Source organism: Pleurodeles waltl, chromosome 7 (assembly GCF_031143425.1).
Source record: "Pleurodeles waltl isolate 20211129_DDA chromosome 7, aPleWal1.hap1.20221129, whole genome shotgun sequence".
In the NCBI taxonomy this organism is placed as follows: Eukaryota; Metazoa; Chordata; class Amphibia; order Caudata; family Salamandridae; genus Pleurodeles; species Pleurodeles waltl.
In genome coordinates this window covers 3,921,277-3,943,483 of record NC_090446.1, presented here as the reverse complement: position 1 = coordinate 3,943,483, position 22,207 = coordinate 3,921,277, and the positions used below count along the sequence as shown (strand labels likewise).

At 50.0% G+C, this 22,207-nt stretch overlaps 1 protein-coding gene and 1 long non-coding RNA gene across 5 annotated transcripts in view; both read right to left on the bottom strand.

Moving 5' to 3' along the window:
• LOC138303505 (uncharacterized) overlaps positions 1–22,207 on the bottom strand; it is a 1,082,407-nt gene that overhangs the window by 805,630 nt on the left and 254,570 nt on the right. The window lies entirely within an intron of this gene.
• Positions 1–22,207, bottom strand: part of LOC138303490 (zinc finger protein 2-like) — a 56,681-nt gene that overhangs the window by 26,434 nt on the left and 8,040 nt on the right. For 3 of the 4 annotated variants that reach the window (XR_011205404.1, XM_069242667.1, XM_069242665.1), the window contains exons 2-4: positions 11,993–12,119; positions 10,594–10,704; positions 6,178–6,252 (exon numbers count right to left, since the gene is read on the bottom strand). Coding sequence is in view for 3 of the 4 variants with exons in the window: in XM_069242667.1 (XP_069098768.1) it covers positions 6,178–6,252; positions 10,594–10,704; positions 11,993–12,119 (313 nt within the window). In the remaining variant the exon portion in view is untranslated. The remainder of the gene's footprint in view (positions 1–6,177; positions 6,253–10,593; positions 10,705–11,992; positions 12,120–22,207) is intronic. The other variant, XM_069242666.1, reaches the window with a different exon arrangement.

Genomic DNA, 22,207 nt, shown 5'->3' with positions numbered 1-22,207 from the left:
TGTCCTGCTTCGGTCTTGCACAGTCCTTTCACAAAGTTTCTCTGTGGGTTCGGAAAAAACCAGCACACTGACCAACTACTGAAAACATATGAGGCTCCATGTTTTCCATTTGGTTTCTGGACTACTTTTTCTTTTTATTTCGTACGCAGCATGATCTTGCTGGGCAGTAGTCAAGCGCTTTTCATGACTACCAGATTAATTGTATTGTTTATTCTAGCGATCCTTCGCGAATTTAAGGTTTTACACTGCGCGATTGAGCTCTTTTAAAAAAAAAAAAATTATTTGTAATTTTCCCCCGTCCCTATCCCCACCCCGCCTGCCACTCCCCTTGTTTAAAGGTACTAAAGTTCTGCAGGGAGAGGGGCCTTAATAGTTTAAAACGCTAATAGCTCTAATTTGTACCACTATTATTACGTGCCCTGTGCAGTTTGGAACCACATACAGAATACGTCATTGTGCATTTTACAAATAGCGCACACTAAATGTATCCATTTTAGGCACTTTACCCTTCTTGCCAGTGAAAGTTGACAGAAAGGTGGTGCAGTGGCTAAGCGCTAAATGGAATGCCTAGTCTCACCCGCCGCAGTGTTCTGCATTTTATCAGTAGAGGGGTGAAAGTCAGAGTCTTCAGAGCGTGAACTTTACGTTGCACACTTCTCAGCAGGGGGGTGTTTGCTAGGTACATGTGTGTGTTTGGGAGGAGAGGTTGGAAGTTATGAATGAAACTGAAACACCCACATACATGCACCTGACAAGTGTACCTTCGCGAACACCATTGATTTGGTTAATAGGAGCACCTGTGTTATTTATATCGTTTAGAAGCTGCGGCCGTGCGGCAAGAGGCGACACATAACATAATAATAACACTGATAATACTACTAGTAATAATAACATTACCATTATTTAGATTCATAATATCATTATAGTTATTAGTAGTAGTAGGAGGCCATTGCCTCCCATGACGTGTTCACTTGTTACTCGCTCCATGTCCGCACTAGGACACTGAGGTATGTTGTGCTGTTTGCTAAAGTCAAGGTGTCTGCACACTTCAACGCGAATATATATATTACATATACATACATACACACACACACACACGCAGCTGCCTTAGTGCTCACACCGACCATGTTTGTCTGATGCTTTCTGTCTCAACCATCACCATGTGGACCATTCAAGACCCCTATAGTATGTTGAAACTGAAGAAGAGTGTCTTGACGTAAAAAAAAATATATATATATATGTGACATGGCCAAACACATCTATGAGCACGTAAATACACAATAAGAGGATACATTCAAGCTGAAATGATGAAAATGCAAGTATGCTTTCCAAATTGTTGTTCCACATTTCAACTGTTCATCCTTTTTTGCCCACAAGGAAGATTAAAATACATTTCCTTTCTTACTTTTAATTTATATACACACTTAAAACACTACATAGACCACTTTTACTACGTTATGTTATGCAGCACCATTAACGAAGTACTAAGTGCCTTGAACATACCGCAGGCAAGGTAGACAGGTTCATTGAGAGTACCACTGCAGTACATTTGGAGGTGCCAGGTCGCAGACTGGGCTGAAGAAGGCACACCAAACCACAAATATCAGGGACACTGCGATTCTGCGTCTGTGGAGTATTCCGCATAATTATGGAGTTGACGCATTTGACACCTAATCCATCATCTGATGCATAATCTGCAGACTAACATAAACTGTTTCTATGTCATTCAGATCAAAAGTTACTAAAAATGTAGCGTTGTGTCTGCATGAAGTGGAAGGCCAGCCACAAAGGCTGAGTAGATCTTTGAGGTGTTTACTACTCTACTTTGCTGTTAAACTGGCAGTAATGAGGTAACACCTTAGCCCAGTGTTACCAAGCGTAAAAATCACAAAACGGTGAAACAACCCGATCACAAAATGTGCTGCGTTATGCCGCATCATTTGCGTTTTCTTGGCACATAATTAGTAAATCTTGCTGCGTAATTTGGTTCTGCCCGGCAGTGTAATTCCAGAAGCCAAAGATGTCCCAAGTCCTCAGATAATCAGTGTCACCGAAAGACACAGAGCCCATCAAGTATAGCCAGGACTAGTACACTTGATGCACGGGATCTCTCAAAGAGTCACCAAGACCCTCTGAAGATGAAAGAGCAAGAGCAAAGTTTAAAGAGCGTTTCAAAGAGAAGCATTTCAGATTTGCATAAAACTTCTAAAAATATACCAACCCCCAGGCCTCTAACGGTTCTTGCAGCAGCGCAGAGAAGCACCTCCTACAGAAACATGCAGCTCAGCTTGTCCTCAGGAGAAGGTAAACACTTCTTTGGCACGTGGAAGAGGTGTGTGAGAGTCGAGCAGAGCACCATCTCAGGAGGGGCGATCCTCACTGGGTGAGACCTGGATTTTGCAGCATATGCTGGGCACAGCTTCCATTGGTGCAACAGATGCACTGGCATCGGTGTCCAGAGGCCTGAGGGGCCCGAGGAACTCTGATTATTGCTGGCCTTCTGATTAAAACAACAGCCAGGTGCCCATGTCTATCCTTCATTGCGTGAGGCCCCGACACACGGACTACACAGTGTACAACGCAGTCCCAACTTGAGCCGTCACCCAGCACTCACAAATTAGTCACTGAGGCATTTTAGAAACTGACATTTTTTAAACAAATTAAGAATGGACACACACACACACACACACACGTACGTACACACACACACGTACACACACACCAACCGCCCACCCTCCCCCAAGCATGTGCAACTCTGATGACCCCTGGTACACAGTACAGCATGTGCACCTCCGATCCCTGACACACAGCATAGTTACTGCACATATCACTACAAGCTTCCCTTGTGCTTGAACACTTTAGAATTTATATTGCATTGCACGCTTGGGAAGATACTCAGTCATCTCTCACCTAATTTCTTTGGAAAATGAAACCATAGACCTGCTGCCAGTGTGATGGAACCCTGGTCAGTGTGCACAACTTGCTTGGACTTCGTGGTTCTGTGCAGACACCCACAGTACACAGGCACCAATCCACACTTCTTGGTCACTCTTTTGTGGTCAAATGTAATCTTCTCTCTGGGAATGCCTCAGGGTTTTACCTGAATACCTTCATAGATTTATTCACAGGGGGCCATAAGATACTCAAGAGCCCCATCCCTGTCTGCCTTACCTTGTGCTCCTATTTAAAGGGTCGAGCGCGCAAGCGTTCTCTCCTGTTCAAGTCTCTCTGTGGGCTTTTAACTACACCCACTCTTGCTATTTATTCTTTGTTGTGCTTGTCTTAAATGCATCATTTTTATTTAATGCATTTTGTGAAATGTCCCTCCTTTGTGTGCTACGTTCCCTCCCAGGCGATTTTAATAAGTGAACATTTTTGTTGGCTATCACACTACGTCATGCTTCCTCCTGTTACAGTATGTGATGGCCCCTCCTCCGGTTTCGGTTTGCCTTACATCACGGTTCCTCCTGTTACAGTGTGTGATAGCCCCTCCTCCGGTTTTCCATTTGCCTTTCATCCCAGCTGCAATCCTTTCTAGACATTCACACAAGGAGCCAATAACTCTCTGGCTCACGCTCATAGCAGCCACGGCGCTTTGAATTGACTTGCTTATGTCAACTGTTTTACTTTTCATTTTCAATTTATATGACAAGAAAAGTCTAGTTAGTAATCTACAATGCTAATAGCTCTAACTCAAGCACACGTGAGAACCACTGCATTGCAAATGCTGGTTTTAGTATATGGTTCGGGCTCCCTCCTACGGTAACTATTGTCTATTGTTATTGCACTGTTTTCTATTACTTTCTATGTTCATTCCTGACAACTAGTGTGTGTATATAATAGTGGGTTTACACACCTGCTAATAGAGTATTGCCTATAAAGTATTTAAGTATTTGTGTCATCTCCCTATCATGCTTCATGCTCTGTTGCTATTGTCTTATGACTTGCTGTGTTGTCTTTGAGGGGTTATTTGCTTGTAGCATGAGAGTATTGCTCTGGCATGGTGTTAAGTGCTCCTGAACGGCTTGACAACAACAGCTGAATTCACTTATCGGGCAAGAAGCTGGGTCTTCAGCTTTCCTTTTCAGCTGTGAGTGGTTCTCTATCAATCTTAAACCTCTGGGCAGAGAGATGTAGAAGTAAGAAGCCGGCACCATGAACACTCCACTTTCTGTTCGTACAAGAAACAGATGGGGTGTGTGGGTCAGCTATTTGCGACATAATGGTTAAATCTTTCAGTAATTAAGGATAGACCTGTTTTATAGAAATATTGAAAGCACGTTCCACATTCTGCAGGCTTCTAACATTTTAGTTGTCTCCAGTGATTTCTTAACAATATTTAACACTGAGATCAGTGTGGGTCCAGCCGGAACAGCGAAGCCCTGTTTGCCTTTAGCAACAAACAGTTCAATGTGCCACCCACAACCTCCTCTTATCATAGGACAAAGAACATTGTATTGATAACTTTTTGTTGTTTTTCATTTACTTATTTTTTTTCATCTGGACCCTAATGTACAATCATAGTTTCATTATTCTCGCTCTCACCTGTGAAATCTAGTTTATACCGTTTGCACAAGATCTAATAATCACGATCAAGGTAGACATTTACCAAGACAGCTGAGGACTATCCATCCTTCTTCTAAATACTCATTTCAGTAAAGAACCAAAGACTAAAAACTTTGTGCATAGTGTTTTCCTCCTTATTTCCAGGCCTGATCTCAGCTGGCTGATTATTCAGCTTGTCATGTTTATGCTGCAGAATGCGTTCTCCAGCTTTTTTATTATTGCGTTTCCGGTTAGGATGCATTATTTGCTATCACTCCATGTTGGTCCAGCTGTGATTTCTCACACTTACCAGTGCCTTCTAGCCAAAGCCCCTTATTTGTAAGATACTTCATCTTAACCCCAACACCTTCTCTCTCGGGTACTGTCCTACCTGTTTAGCTTCAGCCTCCACAGTAGTCACCAAAGTGCTGGAAGGCTCAATCTGCACCTTTGACAATTGTGTTCTCTGCCTCCTAGTCCACCGTGGCCTCTTCATAGCTTCAAAACTCTCCTTTCAATCCTTAAACCCAGATGGAGAATAAGTTCAGCTCATTCCTCACATGCCATTTACTGTTTGTCCAGATGTGCCCTTCAAGAGACACCCGCCAACTGCAGGATCCCAACAGTGCTCAATTTTCTCCCTACATGGTGGTCACTTTTTATATTGGGACACCTGCTGGTCCTCCTATCTGACAAAACAAACTCAGTGATACACATTTGTACTCTCAAAGTCCGTCATCTGAAGACATTCATTGTTTTAAACTTTGTCTCTCCACCATCCAAAACTGGATGTCCAGGATTGCTGTATAGAAAAGACCCAAAAACAAAGTATTTTCCATTTCCATTCATATATTGGCTTGACAGCCAGCTCCTGAAAGTGCCTATATGATTTATGAAGAAACTCGTAAAAAAATTATAAAAAAAATTACACCCATTCACCCAAAAACTTTCTGCTTCCATTCTTCATATCATCCTCTGCTTTTGTCTAAGTTGTACCTCACTGCCTCTGGTATTTCATTTTATGTGCCCCGTCTCCTGTTTAGCCCAGTTTCTTCATAACACTTGGATCGCACTTAATAAATGCCATAATTAAAGTTAACTTCTCCCTCATGGTTGTCAGGATCTTACCTTCTGAGCCTCATCATTCGCTCCCTGACCTGGCACTGTGAAGGTGTAAGATCTTCACTATTAGGGTGACAGGCTTTTGTGTTCTGTCTCCATTTGCATAGACCCTGGGTTCATTTTCTGCTCCCTTTTCCTTTACACTTTAACAGATCTTCATTCAAATAGTTTACGCTGTTATCACTTTAAACACACTGCTAATGTTAGCTTACACTGTTACATATCTTCTCCTAGAAATCAGGATTTGATAAGGGATCCCAATGATGGCACTTTTCTTGGCGATGTGAAGCTCTCCCTGGCTTACACCATCCTAAGTTTACATTTGGTTACGCAAATGTTCAGTAAACTGACAATTTTAACCGAGTTATTATGATAAACCTTTTCTACTAAGTGGGGTGCAAAGAAGTGCCACTATTTCACACTGAATTCAACACAATTGATATTTCCTGGTGTATTTCTGTTATTGCATTTAAAAACACGCAAACACTTATCCCGTCCACTGTTACTGACCTCTTTCCTCTTCATCTGCATCCTGAGACTTCTTCGGGTGTTGCCTCCCTCCGAGTAAGGCTCCAGTCCCACCCCCTGTTAAACAAACAGAGAATCTATGATTTACACTTTTGTGAGTAAGTATTTTGGCACATGTGGGATAGTCTGTACCTACCCACAGAACCCTTGTAAATACACCCAGAAAGAATTAAAAAAAAAAAAATCAATGTAGAGGATGGGAAGGAAGGGAAGGATGAACTATGACACTTGCAACTAGACAGAAAATGTGAGTTAATTTTCACATTGCTACCTTTGCGTTTCCCTTTTCATCACACCCATTGTGTATCTGTGGGGTATAACTTATGAACAAACTGATGCCCAACTCCAGGGTCAATGATGTACAACTACATGTAAGAGAAGTGCAAGATCGACACAGAAGTGTTACCTATATGGGCGGTTTGTGATGGTGCAACATAAGGCTCTGCAGGGGAAGAGCAGAGGAGAACACACAGGGCTGTATTGTATAAGTACATTTATACAGTGCTGCGTACTTCACACACAGCACAGAGTGCGTTTTCAGGCAGGTAGCACGCTATCCCAGAGGAGGTCTTGGGTGGAAGTGTCTGTTATTTGGACTACCTGGCTGTTAGACCTGACATCCTTAGGGTGGTCATCCCCCAACTTTTTGTCTGCCTCCCTTCACTTTCCTGACACTATTTTTGCTGGTTTTAGGAGTCTGCGCACTTTTCCACTGCTAACCAGTGTTAAAGTGCATATGCTCTCTCCCTTAAACATGGTAAGATTGGTTTATCCCCAATTGGCATATCTGATTTACTTATAAGTCCCTAGTAAAGTGCACTACAAGTGCCCAGGGTCTGTAAATTAAATGCTACAAGTGGGTCTGCAGCAGTGATTGTGCCACCCACATAAGTAGCCCCTTAACCATGTCTCAGGTCTGCCATTGCAAGGCCTGTGTGTGCAGTTTCACTGCCACTTTGACTTGGCATTTAAAAGTACTTGCCAAGCCTTAAACTCCCCTTTTTCTACATATGTCACCCCTAAGGTAGGCCATAGGTAACCCATAGGGCAGGATGCTATGTAGGTGAAAAGAAGGGCATGTACACATGTGTTTTATATGTCCTGGTAGTGAAAGACTCATAAATTTGTTTTCCACTACTGTGAGGCCTGCTCCTTTCATAAACTAGCAGTAGGACTGCCCTCGTATACTTTTTGAGTGGCAGATTCTTATCTGAAAGGGTTAATCAGGTCATACTTAGTATGGCCAGAATGATAATAGAAAATCATGGTTATTGGTGAGGTTAGATTTTATATTACTATTTTAGAATTGCCACATTTAGAAAGTGAGCATTTATCTCCACTTAAAATCATCTGTGCCTTACAGCCTGTCTCCAATCAACGTCGGGTCTGTGCTGCTTGATAGCTCACTTGTACATTTCACCCAGACAACCACAAACACAGGACACTCAGTCACATCTGCATACTGAACGGGTCTTCCTGGCCTGGAAAGGTGGAGGGCCTGACACTTACATTTAAAAGGCCAGTGTCCCACCATCACACAAAGGACTGATAACACCCACTGAGACCCTGACAGACAGGACTGAAAGGAGAACTTGTGCACTTCAAAGACATTCTTTGAAGTCTCCCACACTTCAAAGGCATTTTTGGGTATGTAAACTGGGTCTCTGACCCCACCAACTCAGAAACTTCTGGACCTACACCTGTACTCTGTCAGAGGAGCTGTCTGGCTGCCAAAAGGACTCATCTGGGCTGCTTTGCTGAGAAGGACTGCTGCGCTGCTGCCCTGATAGCCTCTGACTTTGCTGAAAGGAATCTGCCTTCCTCCAAAAGTGCTCTCCAAGGGCTTGGATGGAACTTGCCTCCTGTTTCTGAAGTCTCCGGCCCAACAAAGACTTCACCTCTTCAAGAAACTCCTTGTGTGTCGAAAATCGATGCAAAGCCTGCAGAAATTGACACAAAGCCTACATTGCAACTGAGAAATCGCCGCACAGCCCACCGGAACGACGCAGCACCAGCTTCTCAACTGGAAATTTGACGCAGTGCCTACCCTGCCACAGAAAATTTGACGCAGCGCCTACCGGATCGATGCAGCGAATGTGCCTTCTTCCAGCGCACCAAGGATTTTCAACGCATCGTCACTGGGCGTCAAAACACCCCCACATCACAGTGAGGAACCAAGACTGCGCATCGAAAAACGACACAAACCCCTTGAAAACGTGGAAAGAAACGATGCATCGTCTGTGCTGTGTCAGAAAATCTGATGCAACACCTTATTTTTCCAAGCATCTCCTCCTCTGCATTCTCCGTGCGCCATTATTTTTTACGCATCCCATGTACTGTGTGTAACAAAAAGATAACGGTTTATTTCTAAGGACAGACACTTTAAAACATCTGAAAAGTGATATTTCAGCTTGTGCTTATTGGATCTTTGTCGTTTTGACCTACTTTGCACATTGCCTTCTAAGTTAGGCCTGACTGCTCAGTGCCAAGCTACCAGAGGGTGGGCACAGGATAATTTGGATTGTGTTGTGACTTACTGTGACTAGGATTGTGGTCCTTACTTGGGATAAGTGTGTATACCTCTGCCAACTAGAGACCCCATTTCTAACAATGGCTAATGTTTTGATGTTGTGTTTGAGGTTGAGAGTTGTGCTTGAGTCATGTTTTGGGCTTGATTTTGAGTTTGGCAGGTACTCAGCGAAACCTCAGGTCTGCCCCACTGATTTACTGTGCTTGGACCATCAGTATCTCAATGACGAAGTCCACTCTGGCTCTGTTGCAGAGACAGTGCTCCGAAGGCCCAGCGGAACATGGCCAGTCGGATTTTGGAGATTTGACAACCCGCCTCATTTAAGTGGGCCATCGAATGGCCAGTTTTCACTGTACCTCACCACCAGGTAAACCTGATGTTAAAGGACAGTGAAAATGTTATGTTTTAGTAGTTTGTTTTTGAAAAAACAAAAACATGTTAGAAGTTTACAGAACATATGTCAATTTAATGGTACAGTTGTCAAACTTTTCACACATTAACTGATATTGTTCTGACGGTGGTTGTTGCCAACATCTAGAGGTGTCTGCCTGGCCAGCGGAGGGGTACTCCATGAATGAAGTATTTTACTCCATTGCCCTGACGCAGTACAACCCATACTCCACACTCTGAAATCAGGCCATTTATCACCATCTCTTGGCATCTATTAAAGTGAAAGGCATGAGAGACCGTAAACTAGTAGGAAAAGTTGTAATATTTTCAGGAGTAAAGCCTTTCATTCTGTAGATGAGGGAGAGAGCAAAGAGAAACTTTAGATTCACAAAATAGTCCAAATATCTTTGCTAGAGGATTTGTTCTATAAAACAAAAGCATTGTAACACCGGGGGGGCAATCGTGTGAAATAATACCCAGGTGACTAAGGCATAAAGAAGGTCGTTATAGCTTCATGAACCAATCTGCATGAACGATAGACCAAGTGAGGAGATTTTCCTAATCCTCCCCGCCGCCATTTAGTGATTAATGTTACAGCACTTTATTTCAGTTGATAGCTTCTACATTTTCTACTAGATCATTCATTCATTCTGGTATAACTCTTTCTTAAAAGCCAATGAAAACGCTTTCCAAGAACAAGCCATTAGTATATAAAAGATTTTCCAAAGGCAATGAAGGCAGGGAAACAAAGTACAATGTACCCTGCTTTCAACAATTGACAAATATGAAAAATTATTTAGTTCTAATGATACAATTACTCATATTCATCAAGTGATAATTCTAGACAAAAGTAAGGTGCTACATGTCACGGAGCAGTGTGAGTATAAGTAACAAAACTGAGTGCAAGAAACATACAGTGCGCAAAACACAAAAAGTGTCTCAACCAACAGGAGAGAATATCAGATATAGAGGAACAACAATTCAATAAAAACCTTTCATTAATGTATTTAAAGATACAGCAGTCAACGTTTCGACACCCAAAGACACAATTTAACAGGGTCTTCCTCAGGACAGATGGAGCAGCAACCTGACCAAGCATAAAGTGCTGCCTCACAATTTAGACCATCAAATAAGTAGCAGGCTTGTCAAGAGCACATGGAAAAAACCTCATCATGAATAAGGGAGAACCTCTGGAAGCATCGAAGTAATCATCACTGCGCTTTCCTGCTCGGCTGAAACATCACTCATTAGTCTGTGGGTTGGAACAAAGCTAGCAAACAGTAGGATGCGATACAGCCGGGTGTTAAATAGAGTTCCAAAAAATAAGAGGCTGCCTTGTGTAGGTACAGAGAAGAAAAAACAAAATTGCATTCAAATTGGTACTAAAACGTTGAATTCAATATCTTTCAGGGCAACAGTTATTTTACGATAGGACAGAATATTGATCATAACACACCCTCTGTGTGATTCCTACTCACTTAGGGAGGGGGTCATACTGCCCCTTATCTCTAGCTCTTGAAAGTCCACAGAGCGCTCCTCATTCCTTTCTTTGGGTCTTAGTGAAAAGACAGAAGTGGCAATCAGTGGACCTATTGCAAGAAGAAATGAATGCAATTTATTTTAAAAAAGAGAAAATAAATCAGCCAAGTGACAAATGACAAAAAAGTGTTAAATAGTTAACTGGTCTCCGTAGTAGTCATGTGTTGAACAAGAATACCAAGGGAAAGATTTAAGAAGGTAGAGGCAAGTGCAGGATAAACGTTCTAGCTGCTGGCTGTGAAACCTGCGCTGTGCCACTTCTAACCTCCTGGGAGCGACTTTTAATTAGTCTGCTTGAGATTTCCTTTCCTGCTCTAAATGCATCACAAACTCTTAAAGGGGCAGGTGAGAGGATCAAATTGACAAAAGAAGCAATTATAGGCTTTTGTTCAGTATCCACTGTAACATCTACAGTTAAACTGTATTTCTATCTTAAGGAGTCCCCACCAAAGGGCCAAAAGTGCAGAAAAGAGGATGTATGGCCCACCAGCATCTTTTGCACCTTCTTCTTAAATAAGGCCCATAGGCACACAAACCTCTACCCAAAGGGTCTACCATACACATGTAGCTACCTAAAAAATTTGATATACATCTAAATTGAGTACTTGTCCCCAACTATGCTACAAATAGAGTTTGAACAAGTGAATGACGCCCACGGGATAAAAGACTAATTCCATTGTGCCCATGAATTTCGCACACTCTACCTTATGGATTCCTATTACTTAATGTATTCAAAAGTCTGCGACTGGTGTGGTTTATATAACATAAACATCAGGAAAGGCAGACTTGTAGACAGCAACTGAAGGATAGGCTGGGCATTAACATAAGTGGAGCAATGCATGGCTGGCCGGCAACACAAAAACTTTACAGCAGTACATTCTTTTTAGTATCACTAAACAAACATGGTTACATGAAGTTGTGTGTTAAGCCTTAGGGGCTGCATCTCTTCTTTCCCTGTTTCCATGGAAACTAATGTTGCCTATTTTGAGGCAAAGATCATGTTCACAGTTTGCATGGCTATGCAAGGAACATCACAATTGGGCCATTTGAGGCACCCATTCTGGGGATATTTCAGTCAATCCCTTAGGGAAACTGACTAGCCAAGTGAAACAGCAACTCAAATGTCTGAAATAGTTGTATACCACTGAAGTTTTAATGAAAGATTCTCACCAAAATCAACAATTTGGTTGTCAAATTTTTTTCGAAAATTAGAAAGGAAATGTGTACTGCAACAATGGCTCAAATTCACAGAAGCTTCAGCCACCAAAGCATTAAAATATTTATATTTTAGCAAATCATACACTTCACCCGGCAAAGAAAGAAACAGCATAACATCACCCAAAGAAGTCAAAGCTTGGTGGATTTCCTTCATCACATTCTTGTATAATTCCTGTTGCCATTCATGTAAAAGCTTCCACTCCTCTTCAGAGAAACAGGCAGCAACATCACAAAACGTCTGGGAAACCTGAAACAGCGAATTGTGCATTACAAATATACCACCTGCTTAAAATCTGGTGAGATGCAGAGGTGAATTACCATCAGTGCTCACTCACACCTGGCTGCCAGACACCACAGTCCAGCAAGGGACAAAAGACAGTCTGTGTGTAGTGTTGCTTCAAACGTTTGCAAAGAGATAAATCAGTTGTTTGCTTTGTCGATATCTCTTATGTGAGGCTGTGTGTGTTAAAAATTACCATTTGTATAGTAAATAGTACAAACAAATGTTTAAAAAATATTTAGCACTTCTACATTTATAACTGAACAGATTACATAGGTTAACAACAGATCACGTTTATTAAATCATTTAATAAAGGGAATACTATTATTATAAACAATAAATAAATACATAAACACTAAAATGATGTTCTCTGAAGGTAACTTTCACCGAACTCAAATGTTTTCCAGGAAGACCTGTAACCCTTCCAGATTGAGTAATAGTAGACTTAGAACCAAGCTCAAGGAATTAGCTGAGCTTATATCCAGTGGTTTACAACTCATGTTCTCTTCAGACACTCTTAGTTCCAAATCGTCACTTTGCACTCCATCAACAGTAACTGTACCATTAGCAGAAGTCGGAATCGGGGCAGAATTTCCCATATCCTCCTCACCTCACAAACAATTCTTTGGAACGGCACCATCCCTCCCAGTCTGATTCTAAGACAACATACTATTGATCTAGACATCCCGACAAAATGCCACACCTTACCAACACTCAATTTGGCTGAACTTGAAAACATTTCCATAACTTTCAGGATTTTAGAGAACTTACTACACCTTTCCTGGTTTTAAGTCTCACCTTCACTTGAACCCAATCTCCCATATCAAGGGTGACTCCTTTCACATCATGTTTCCTGCCATGATAAATTTTGTAAATTCTTTGTTCACCACATTAACGATATACTTCTTAGGAGAAATACATGCTTCACTTACTTCAGGTCCTTACTATGTTACTGATTTCACACCAAAGTTAGACTTCTTGCATTCAGCAGTCAACCCAACCTTATCCAAACGTCTTAGTTCTCAGCATTTCATCATGCTCCAACATATCTCTGCCCATGACTAATAAGCCACCCTGAAAATATGCCAGCCCCTTGAGATCCTTGCTTTGAAACCAGCTGTTGCTGAGGCTAGCCCAAACGTCAAACCAAAAAAGAGGGGGAGTATCCTATAACCCTCGCCTGCTTAGGATACCAACTTAACAATACTTACAAAGAAGTAGCAGGCAAGGGACAAATTCAATAATTATTGCAAGAAACCAATACTGACTCTTGGTTCCAAGAGGTAAAGCTGTTTACCCTTATTTATTTCATTTAATAATACACAACAGCATCAGAGTCAAAGGAAAGCTACCTATCTATAAACTTATGACACTCAGGTGGACATATATACACTAATATATACATTTACATTTATACCAGACATGTGTAACAAATAATACATACAATGTCTTAAAACATATGCCCTACTCCAACACTTTATAATATAGTCACTAAAACACAATAAACATAGTGATCAAAAGTCACATGGTGGCCAGGGGTCTTGCACCCAGCTGTATGCTACCTTGAATTTTTTGTAAAGGTAGTAAGTAGTGCTAAATAAATTTTGTAAATCAATTAAATTATTTTTCCAGACCCCTTGGACCCATTAGAAATATGTCGACGCGTTTCGGCCTAAAACCTCAAGGCCTCATCAGGACTGTCGGAGGGCACTGGCACCACTACAAAAATTGAAAAAAACACATTAAAATCAACCTAATATAATCAATCTTTCCACCAGCTAACACCAAATGTGACAAGTATCAGTACCAGACTACCACTTATAGACCCCTGTGTATTTTATTGTTAGCAACTCTATATTGCTCTTAAACGGAAACTATCATGCATAAGTTGTAACTGAAAAATCTATGGCGTTTCCAAATTACACACAGGCCAAAAGGTCGCAAACAGGTGGCTCAAGTTGTAAAGCATGCAAACTTAGACATGCAAACCAGGTGTAAACCTCAACTATAACTGATACCTTTCTATCTGTTTATAGAAAGTGTCCGAGCTAGATCAATCCGTTCCCGGGTACTATCACCCAAGAAAGGGAGGAAACGACAAGAAAACCAAACTCATTAGTCCTCAATCCAGCAGGCGCAGTTCTTGCCTGAAGCCAGGCACTGAAAGCAGGTTCCGGTTGAATTACTTACATGCACAGTCTAGAAGTAGAATGTGCAATGATGCAGTCCTTGCGGAGGTCCCCAAATGTTTATGCAAAATGGGTAAACTCACAGATATGTCTGTCTGAACATATTCCTGGAGCCCACCTATTCCATTTCCAGCAGTAATGTCATGTAAGATGTGGACATTCTCTCTGTCCAACTCAAGAGCTCTGCTAACGCCCTGTACACAAGTTTCTATACTTGTTCAGGTTAAACATAGAAGGAACACCCCCAAGGGCACAGACACCCCCCATTCCCCTGCCCCCCTCCCCCCCAGGGCACAGAGACCACTCCCCCCATCACCCTCTCCCAGGGCACAGAGACCACTCCCCCCATCACCCTCCCAGGGCACAGAGACCACTCCCCCCATCACCCTCCCAGGGCACAGAGACCACTCCCCCCATCACACCCTCCCAGGGCACAGAGACCACTCCCCTCATCACACCCTCCCAGGGCACAGAGACCACTCCCCCCATCACCCTCCCAGGGCACAGAGACCACTCCCCCCATCACACCCTCCCAGGGCACAGAGACCACTCCCCCCATCACACCCTCCCAGGGCACAGAGACCACTCCCCCCATCACACCCTCCCAGGGCACAGAGACCACTCCCCCCATCACCCTCCCAGGGCACAGAGACCACTCCCCCCATCACACCCTCCCAGGGCACAGAGACCACTCCCCCCATCACACCCTCCCAGGGCACAGAGACCACTCCCCCCATCACACCCTCCCAGGGCACAGAGACCACTCCCCTCATCACACCCTCCCAGGGCACAGAGACCACTCCCCTCATCACCCCCTCCCAGGGCACAGAGACCACTCCCCCCCATCACCCTCCCAGGGCACAGAGACCACTCCCCTCATCACCCCCTCCCAGGGCACAGAGACCACTCCCCCATCACACCCTCCCAGGGCACAGAGACCACTCCCCCCATCACACCCTCCCAGGACACAGAGACCACTCCCCCCATCACCCTCCCAGGACACAGAGACCACTCCCCCCATCACCCTCCCAGGGCACAGAGACCACTCCCCCCATCACACCCTCCCAGGACACAGAGACCACTCCCCTCATCACCCTCCCAGGGCACAGAGACCACTCCCCTCATCACACCCTCCCAGGGCACAGAGACCCCACAACCCCATCACACCCTCCCAGGGCACAGAGACCACTCCCCCCATCACACCCTCCCAGGGCACAGAGACCACTCCCCTCATCACCCTCCCAGGACACAGAGACCACTCCCCCCATCACACCCTCCCAGGGCACAGAGACCACTCCCCTCATCACACCCTCCCAGGGCACAGAGACCACTCCCCCCATCACACCCTCCCAGGGCACAGAGACCACTCCCCTCATCACCCAGGGCACAGAGACCACTCCCCCCATCACCCTCCCAGGGCACAGAGACCACTCCCCCCATCACACCCTCCCAGGGCACAGAGACCACTCCCCCCATCACCCCCCCATGGCACCCCCCCCACTCCTCTCGGGCACAGAGACCACTCCCCCCATCACCCTCCCAGGGCACAGAGACCACTCCCCCCATCACACCCTCCCAGGGCACAGAGACCACTCCCCTCATCACCCCCTCCCAGGACACAGAGACCACTCCCCCCATCACACCCTCCCAGGACACAGAGACCACTCCCCCCATCACACCCTCCCAGGGCACAGAGACCACTCCCCCCATCACCCTCCCAGGGCACAGAGACCACTCCCCCCATCACCCCCCCATGGCACCCCCCCCCCCACTGCTCTCGGGCACAGAGACCACTCCCCCCATCACCCTCCCAGGGCACAGAGACCACTCCCCCCATCACACCCTCCCAGGGCACAGAGACCACTCCCCTCATCACCCCCTCCCAGGACACAGAGACCACTCCCCCATCACCCTCCCAGGACACAGAGACCACTCCCCCCATCACACCCTCCCAGGGCACAGAGACCACTCCCCTCATCACCCCCTCCCAGGACACAGAGACCACTCCCCCCATCACACCCTCCCAGGACACAGAGACCACTCCCCCCATCACACCCTCCCAGGGCACAGAGACCACTCCCCCCATCACCCTCCCAGGGCACAGAGACCACTCCCCCCATCACCCTCCCAGGGCACAGAGACCACTCCCCCCATCACCCCCCCATGGCACCCCCCCCCCCACTGCTCTTGGGCACAGAGACCACTCCCCCCATCACCCTCCCAGGGCACAGAGACCACTCCCCCCATCACACCCTCCCAGGGCACAGAGACCACTCCCCTCATCACCCCCTCCCAGGACACAGAGACCACTCCCCCCATCACACTCCCAGGGCACAGAGACCACTCCCCCCATCACACCCTCCCAGGGCACAGAGACCACTCCCCTCATCACCCCCTCCCAGGACACAGAGACCACTCCCCCATCACACCCTCCCAGGGCACAGAGACCACTCCCCCCATCACACCCTCCCAGGGCACAGAGACCACTCCCCCCAGCACACCCTCCCAGGGCACAGAGACCACTCCCCCCATCACACCCTCCCAGGGCACAGAGACCACTCCCCCCATCACACCCTCCCAGGGCACAGAGACCACTCCCCCCATCACACCCTCCCAGGGCACAGAGACCACTCCCCTCATCACCCTCCCAGGGCACAGAGACCACTCCCCCCATCACACCCTCCCAGGGCACAGAGACCACTCCCCTCATCACCCTCCCAGGGCACAGAGACCACTCCCCCCATCACACCCTCCCAGGACACAGAGACCACTCCCCCCATCACACCCTCCCAGGGCACAGAGACCACTCCCCCCATCACACCCTCCCAGGGCACAGAGACCACTCCCCCCATCACACCCTCCCAGGGCACAGAGACCACTCCCCCCATCACACCCTCCCAGGGCACAGAGACCACTCCCCCCATCACACCCTCCCAGGGCACAGAGACCACTCCCCCCATCACACCCTCCCAGGGCACAGAGACCACTCCCCCCATCACACCCTCCCAGGGCACAGAGACCACTCCCCCCATCACACCCTCCCAGGGCACAGAGACCACTCCCCTCATCACCCTCCCAGGGCACAGAGACCACTCCCCCCCTCACACCCTCCCAGGGCACAGAGACCACTCCCCCCATCACCCTCCCAGGGCACAGAGACCACTCCCCCCATCACACCCTCCCAGGGCACAGAGACCACTCCCCCCATCACACCCTCCCAGGACACAGAGACCACTCCCCCCATCACACCCTCCCAGGGCACAGAGACCACTCCCCCAATCACCCCCTCCCAGGACACAGAGACCACTCCCCCCATCACCCCCTCCCAGGGCACAGAGACCACTCCCCCCATCACCCCCTCCCAGGGCACAGAGACCACTCCCCTCATCACCCTCCCAGGGCACAGAGACCACTCCCCCCATCACACCCTCCCAGGGCACAGAGACCACTCCCCTCATCAGGGCACAGAGACCACTCCCCTCATCACCCCCTCCCAGGGCACAGAGACCACTCCCCTCATCACCCCCTCCCAGGGCACAGAGACCACTCCCCTCATCACCCCCTCCCAGGGCACAGAGACCACTCCCCCATCACACCCTCCCAGGGCACAGAGACCACTCCCCTCATCACCCCCTCCCAGGGCACAGAGACCACTCCCCTCATCACCCCCTCCCAGGGCACAGAGACCACTCCCCCATCACACCCTCCCAGGGCACAGAGACCACTCCCCCCATCACACCCTCCCAGGACACAGAGACCACTCCCCTCATCACACCCTCCCAGGGCACAGAGACCACTCCCCTCATCACACCCTCCCAGGGCACAGAGACCACTCCCCTCATCACACCCTCCCAGGGCACAGAGACCACTCCCCCCATCACCCAGGGCACAGAGACCACTCCCCCCATCACCCTCCCAGGACACAGAGACCACTCCCCCCATCACACCCTCCCAGGGCACAGAGACCACTCCCCCCATCACACCCTCCCAGGGCACAGAGACCACTCCCCCCATCACACCCTCCCAGGGCACAGAGACCACTCCCCCCATCACCCTCCCAGGACACAGAGACCACTCCCCCCATCACACCCTCCCAGGGCACAGAGACCACTCCCCCCATCACACCCTCCCAGGGCACAGAGACCACTCCCCTCATCACCCTCCCAGGGCACAGAGACCACTCCCCCCATCACACCCTCCCAGGGCACAGAGACCACTCCCCCCATCACCCTCCCAGGGCACAGAGACCACTCCCCCCATCACACCCTCCCAGGACACAGAGACCACTCCCCTCATCAACCTCCCAGGGCACAGAGACCACTCCCCCCATCACACCCTCCCAGGGCACAGAGACCACTCCCCTCATCACCCTCCCAGGGCACAGAGACCACTCCCCCCATCACACCCTCCCAGGGCACAGAGACCACTCCCCTCATCACACCCTCCCAGGGCACAGAGACCACTCCCCCCATCACACCCTCCCAGGGCACAGAGACCACTCCCCCCATCACACCCTCCCAGGGCACAGAGACCACTCCCCCCATCACACCCTCCCAGGGCACAGAGACCACTCCCCCCATCACCCTCCCAGGGCACAGAGACCACTCCCCCCATCCCCCTCCCAGGGCACAGAGACCACTCCCCTCATCACCCTCCCAGGGAACAGAGACCACTCCCCCCATCACACCCTCCCAGGACACAGAGACCACTCCCCTCATCACCCTCCCAGGGCACAGAGACCACTCCCCCCATCACACCCTCCCAGGGCACAGAGACCACTACCCTCATCACACCCTCCCAGGGCACAGAGACCACTCCCCCCATCACACCCTCCCAGGGCACAGAGACCACTCCCCTCATCACACCCTCCCAGGGCACAGAGACCACTCCCCCCATCACACCCTCCCAGGGCACAGAGACCACTCCCCTCATCACACCCTCCCAGGGCACAGAGACCACTCCCCCCATCACACCCTCCCAGGGCACAGAGACCACTCCCCCCATCACCCTCCCAGGGCACAGAGACCACTCCCCTCATCACACCCTCCCAGGGCACAGAGACCACTCCCCCCATCACCCTCCCAGGGCACAGAGACCACTCCCCCCATCACCCTCCCAGGGCACAGAGACCACTCCCCTCATCACACCCTCCCAGGGCACAGAGACCACTCCCCCCATCACCCAGGGCACAGAGACCACTCCCCCCATCACCCTCCCAGGGCACAGAGACCACTCCCCCATCACCCTCCCAGGGCACAGAGACCACTCCCCTCATCACCCTCCCAGGGCACAGAGACCACTCCCCTCATCACACCCTCCCAGGGCACAGAGACCACTCCCCTCATCACACCCTCCCAGGGCACAGAGACCACTCCCCCCATCACACCCTCCCAGGGCACAGAGACCACTCCCCCCATCACCCTCCCAGGGCACAGAGACCACTCCCCTCATCACACCCTCCCAGGGCACAGAGACCACTCCCCCCATCACCCAGGGCACAGAGACCACTCCCCCCATCACCCTCCCAGGACACAGAGACCACTCCCCCCATCACCCTCCCAGGGCACAGAGACCACTCCCCTCATCACCCTCCCAGGGCACAGAGACCACTCCACCCATCACACCCTCCCAGGGCACAGAGACCACTCCCCCCATCACCCCCTCCCAGGACACAGAGACCACTCCCCTCATCACACCCTCCCAGGGCACAGAGACCACTCCCCCCATCACCCTCCCAGGGCACAGAGACCACTCCCCCCATCACCCTCCCAGGGCACAGAGACCACTCCCCTCATCACACCCTCCCAGGGCACAGAGACCACTCCCCCCATCACCCAGGGCACAGAGACCACTCCCCCCATCACCCTCCCAGGGCACAGAGACCACTCCCCCATCACCCTCCCAGGGCACAGAGACCACTCCCCTCATCACCCAGGGCACAGAGACCACTCCCCCCATCACCCTCCCAGGACACAGAGACCACTCCCCCCATCACCCTCCCAGGGCACAGAGACCACTCCCCTCATCACCCTCCCAGGGCACAGAGACCACTCCACCCATCACACCCTCCCAGGGCACAGAGACCACTCCCCCCATCACCCCCTCCCAGGACACAGAGACCACTCCCCTCATCACACCCTCCCAGGGCACAGAGACCACTCCCCCCATCACCCTCCCAGGGCACAGAGACCACTCCCCCCATCACCCTCCCAGGGCACAGAGACCACTCCCCTCATCACACCCTCCCAGGGCACAGAGACCACTCCCCCCATCACCCAGGGCACAGAGACCACTCCCCCCATCACCCTCCCAGGGCACAGAGACCACTCCCCCATCACCCTCCCAGGGCACAGAGACCACTCCCCTCATCACCCTCCCAGGGCACAGAGACCACTCCCCTCATCACACCCTCCCAGGGCACAGAGACCACTCCCCTCATCACACCCTCCCAGGGCACAGAGACCACTCCCCCCATCACACCCTCCCAGGGCACAGAGACCACTCCCCCCATCACCCTCCCAGGGCACAGAGACCACTCCCCTCATCACACCCTCCCAGGGCACAGAGACCACTCTCCCCATCACCCAGGGCACAGAGACCACTCCCCCCATCACCCTCCCAGGACACAGAGACCACTCCCCCCATCACCCTCCCAGGGCACAGAGACCACTCCCCTCATCACCCTCCCAGGGCACAGAGACCACTCCCCCCATCACACCCTCCCAGGGCACAGAGACCACTCCCCCCATCACCCCCTCCCAGGACACAGAGACCACTCCCCCCATCACCCCCTCCCAGGGCACAGAGACCACTCCCCCAATCACCCCCTCCCAGGACACAGAGACCACTCCCCCCATCACACCCTCCCAGGGCACAGAGACCACTCCCCCAATCACCCCCTCCCAGGACACAGAGACCACTCCCCCCATCACCCCCTCCCAGGACACAGAGACCACTCCCCCCATCACACCCTCCCAGGGCACAGAGACCACTCCCCCCATCACACCCTCCCAGGGCACAGAGACCACTCCCCCAATCACCCCCTCCCAGGGCACAGAGACCACTCCCCTCATCACCCTCCCAGGGCACAGAGACCACTCCCCCCATCACACCCTCCCAGGGCACAGAGACCACTCCCCCCATCACCCCCTCCCAGGGCACAGAGACCACTCCCCTCATCACCCTCCCAGGGCACAGAGACCACTCCCCTCATCACCCTCCCAGGGCACAGAGACCACTCCCCCCATCACCCTCCCAGGGCACAGAGACCACTCCCCCCCATCACACCCTCCCAGGACACAGAGACCACTCCCCCCATCACCCTCCCAGGGCACAGAGACCACTCCCCCCATCACCCTCCCAGGGCACAGAGACCACTCCCCCCATCACCCTCCCAGGGCACAGAGACCACTCCCCCCATCACACCCTCCCAGGACACAGAGACCACTCCCCCCATCACACCCTCCCAGGACACAGAGACCACTCCCCCCATCACCCTCCCAGGGCACAGAGACCACTCCCCTCATCACCCAGGGCACAGAGACCACTCCCCTCATCACCCTCCCAGGGCACAGAGACCACTCCCCTCATCACCCTCCCAGGGCACAGAGACCACTCCCCCCATCACCCTCCCAGGGCACAGAGACCACTCCCCCCATCACACCCTCCCAGGGCACAGAGACCACTCCCCCCATCACACCCTCCCAGGGCACAGAGACCACTCCCCTCATCACACCCTCCCAGGGGACAGAGACCACTCCCCCCATCACACCCTCCCAGGGCACAGAGACCACTCCCCCCATCACCCTCCCAGGACACAGAGACCACTCCCCCCATCACACCCTCCCAGGGCACAGAGACCACTCC